The sequence below is a fragment of the Quercus robur genome, chromosome 8, assembly GCF_932294415.1.
Source record: "Quercus robur chromosome 8, dhQueRobu3.1, whole genome shotgun sequence".
NCBI lineage: Eukaryota > Viridiplantae > Streptophyta > Magnoliopsida > Fagales > Fagaceae > Quercus > Quercus robur.
The window spans coordinates 58,167,692-58,171,020 of NC_065541.1; the positions used below are offsets into that span (position 1 = coordinate 58,167,692).

The window sequence follows — 3,329 nt, forward strand, 5'->3', positions numbered from 1 at the left end:
ATCATTCCATTACATTCCCTTATGAACTCCCAAACAGAGCCTAAGAAACGAGGAAATGTGGGGTCGGTGGAAGCGAAAGAAACCAAAGAATTAGTAGCTGATTTCAGTTCTCAATTTGCTGTAATCAAATGCTAATCCTTTCTGTTTAAACTTTTAAACCAAAAAATCCTAGTCCTTTTTACGCTCCCTTCTATTCCTCTTCCATTATATAACCTCTGCACTGCCTCACATTTCTACACCAAAGCCAAAATCTCTCTCTCGCTCACTCGCCAAAGCTTCAGACTTTTGCATTTATCTCTTAGTCTTTCATATGGCCAGGGAAGTTTCAGCCAAAGACTACCACGACCCAGCTCCAGTACCGATTTTCCATGTTGTGGAGCTATCCCAGTGGTCCTTTTACAGGGCTTTGATAGCTGAGTTTATGGCTACTTTGCTGTTTCTATATGTCACGGTGCTGACTGTGATTGGCTACAAGAGCCATGTTAGAGACGCCTGTGGTGGTCTTGACCATCTTGGGATTGCTTGGGCCTTTGGTGGCATGATTTTCATTCTTGCTTACTGCATTGGTGATATTTCATGTACGTGGGTTTTCATTTCTCTCTTTCTTTCTTACGTATTTTCCCACTTTTGTTAAGTTTTGCTTCCTTTGCTTTTAAAGTTAAACATTACAATTTAGTTTGCATTAAGCTTCAGATAATTAATTTGTTCAGGTGGGTTTTTCTATCTTTGTTTTCTTACGTGGATTTTAGGCTTAGCTATTAGCTAACTTTAAAAGTTGGTTTTGTGCGTAGATGGTCACATTAACCCAGCAGTGACATTCGGGAGCCTATTAGCTCGTAAGGTGTCGCTTATCCGAGCCGTGATGTACATGGTGGTTCAGTGCTTGGGTGCCATCGTTGGTGCTGGGATCGTCCAGGCCTTTCAGATGGGTTATTACGAAAGGAATGGTGGTGGTGCCAACATGGTCTCTCATGGGTACAGCAAAGGCGTTGGATTGGGCGCCGAGATCATAGGGACCTTTGTGCTTGTATACACCGTCTTCTCTGCCACTGATCCCAAGAGGGAAGCTAAAAATTCCATTGCTCCGGCATGTACCTTAACATTCCTCCAGTTTGAGATTCAGTTCGCTATAAAGTATAAACTATAGAGTTTTTTGCATGGTAAAAAAATTGGAAATATATATTACACACGGCCTATTACACATAACATAAGAATTATCAACCACACAAAAAAAAAAAAAAAAAAAAAAAAAAAAAGTTCGATATCTTATTTTAAGTCAATGGTAAAGAGCAATTAAATAAAATGATCAAATTATGTTTAATCTATTAAAATAAAAGATCTGTTTTATCTTTTTCAAAGAAAAAAAATTAGTTTAATTTACTGCTTTGTACTTGAGACTCTTTGGGGGGTTAAAACCTAAAAGTGCATGTGTGTACATGTACTGAGTTTAAGGTTTTTGGAATCCGTGGGGACACCTCCTATGAACAACCTAAGAATTGCCCTATTTTGTTTCACGGCAATTGTAGATTATTGTTTGTGCCCTCAGCCTTGGACTATTTCTTAGCCACAAATGATTATGGATTATAGTTATACTATCAATATTGTTTTATTGACAGATTGTGTATTGTAACGAATTGAAGGTTTTGGCACCACTTTCCATTGGATTTGCGGTGTTCATGGTTCACTTGGCCACCATCCCAATCACTGGCACTGGCATCAACCCCGCTAGGAGTTTTGGTGCTGCTGTTATCTACAACAAGGCCGAGGCCTGGGATGACCATGTTAGTACACTTTCCTTAGACTACTGATTATTTGCATTATTGCTAAAGTTGTTTTGTTGTTGTATCATTTAATTATATGCACAGTATATATACAACAATGACGATCATGAGAAGTTCTAAAATTTTAGAGTTGACTATGGATCTTCCGCATGCCATAATTATGATCAGTTATATGTATATATGCATCGTTTCATATTAAATATTCATACCCCCCCACCCCCCCAAAAAATGGTGTATCTTATCTACTTGTTATTTTCTTTTCCAGTGGATCTTTTGGGTTGGGCCATTCATTGGCGCAACCATTGCAGCTCTCTACCACCGATTCGTGATGAGTGCAGGTGCTGCGTAAGCTCTTGGGCCATTCAAGAGCAACCCCCATGTTTGATTAATAAAGAGGCTTAACTATTTGATTCCTTCTTCATGGTTCTCCAATCTCCAGGTGAATGACATTGGAAGAAGGATTTTGATATCTTTAGAAGAATAATGGATGAGTGCTTATGCTTGTGTATGAATGTTTCTTTGGCTCTCTTAATTACCTTAGAGAGTTATTAAAAGGAGCATAAAATTGTAGATGAGGCCTGTTTGATTCCCCATGTTTCCCTCTATACACTTGCCTTTGAATTTACATGAGAGTTGTTTTCAATATATGTCTTTGGCACTTTGTACTCTTTGTGCTTTAAAAGTACAGTTTGAGCAACGCGGTCAAGTGTTCACTTTCTAATGTCTGAAAAGTGCCTGGTGGAAGAATTACATAGAAGCAGGTTGAAAAGGCAATCTACTGAATTCTAATCTCACTGTATCATCATGAAAAAGATGCAAAATCAGGTGACATGAAAATTGAACCCAAAAAAAAGAAGAAAGTCTTGGTTTAATATGGCTATTTTAAGTGCAACATGGAGAGCAATTTACATGATAATAACAAAAGGAAAGGACATGAGAGCGGTTTAAACATTACATGGTATCTTAGACAGCACTCTTCAAATACAACGGAAATACAACGGATTTGGTGCTGTGGGTCACGTCCGGCTAGGTTATTCATTATCAGTTAAATCTATATATATAATTAAAGTCAAAGTTAAGAAAAAATTCAATTAGATTCTAAATTAAATTTTAATTATTGTTTATTTTTGTGCCACATGTCCTATTTAAGTTTTTTTTTTTAATTTTGTTCTAGATAAATTAATATTATGCAAAGGACAAATAGTCTAATATAAATAAATTATCAAAAACTGAATTAAAAAAAAAAAAAAAAGGAAACTCATGTATATATTGAAAAATTAAAAATAAAAAGAGAGAGAAAATAAAACTTATCTGTGATTTAAAAAATGTATAACTCTTATACTAGATATAATTTGAACTCATATATATATATATATATATAATTGTACCATACATATACATAGGTTATACACTAATTTGCTTAACATAAGAGATCAATGAGCTCAATTTAGTATGGGTGTTTAATCACGTGCTTCAGTCAATAATCAATAAAATGATTTTCTAGTAATCAGTTCATAAATATTTTTGTGGCTTTAATCTAAAAATATG

At 35.5% G+C, this 3,329-nt stretch overlaps 1 protein-coding gene across 1 annotated transcript; it reads left to right on the forward strand.

Annotated features, from left to right (window-relative positions):
- Positions 1-219: 219 nt before the first annotated feature.
- On the forward strand, positions 220-2,426 carry LOC126697261 (probable aquaporin PIP2-5). The gene is made up of 4 exons (XM_050394172.1): positions 220-578; positions 792-1,087; positions 1,641-1,781; positions 2,047-2,426. Exons 1-4 carry the CDS (start codon positions 311-313, stop codon positions 2,128-2,130), a joined length of 789 nt encoding a protein of 262 aa, XP_050250129.1. The 5' UTR covers positions 220-310; the 3' UTR covers positions 2,131-2,426.
- The last annotated feature ends 903 nt before the right edge of the window (positions 2,427-3,329 follow it).

Bases quoted from the DNA above. Each gene is read 5' to 3' on its own strand.
- LOC126697261 (XM_050394172.1), top strand. From the start codon at position 311: ATGGCCAGGGAAGTTTCAGCCAAAGACTACCACGACCCAGCTCCAGTA. The intron at 579-791 runs GTACGTGGGTTT...TTTTGTGCGTAG, and splicing joins CTGCATTGGTGATATTTCAT to ATGGTCACATTAACCCAGCA. The intron at 1,782-2,046 runs GTTAGTACACTT...TTTCTTTTCCAG, and splicing joins CCGAGGCCTGGGATGACCAT to TGGATCTTTTGGGTTGGGCC.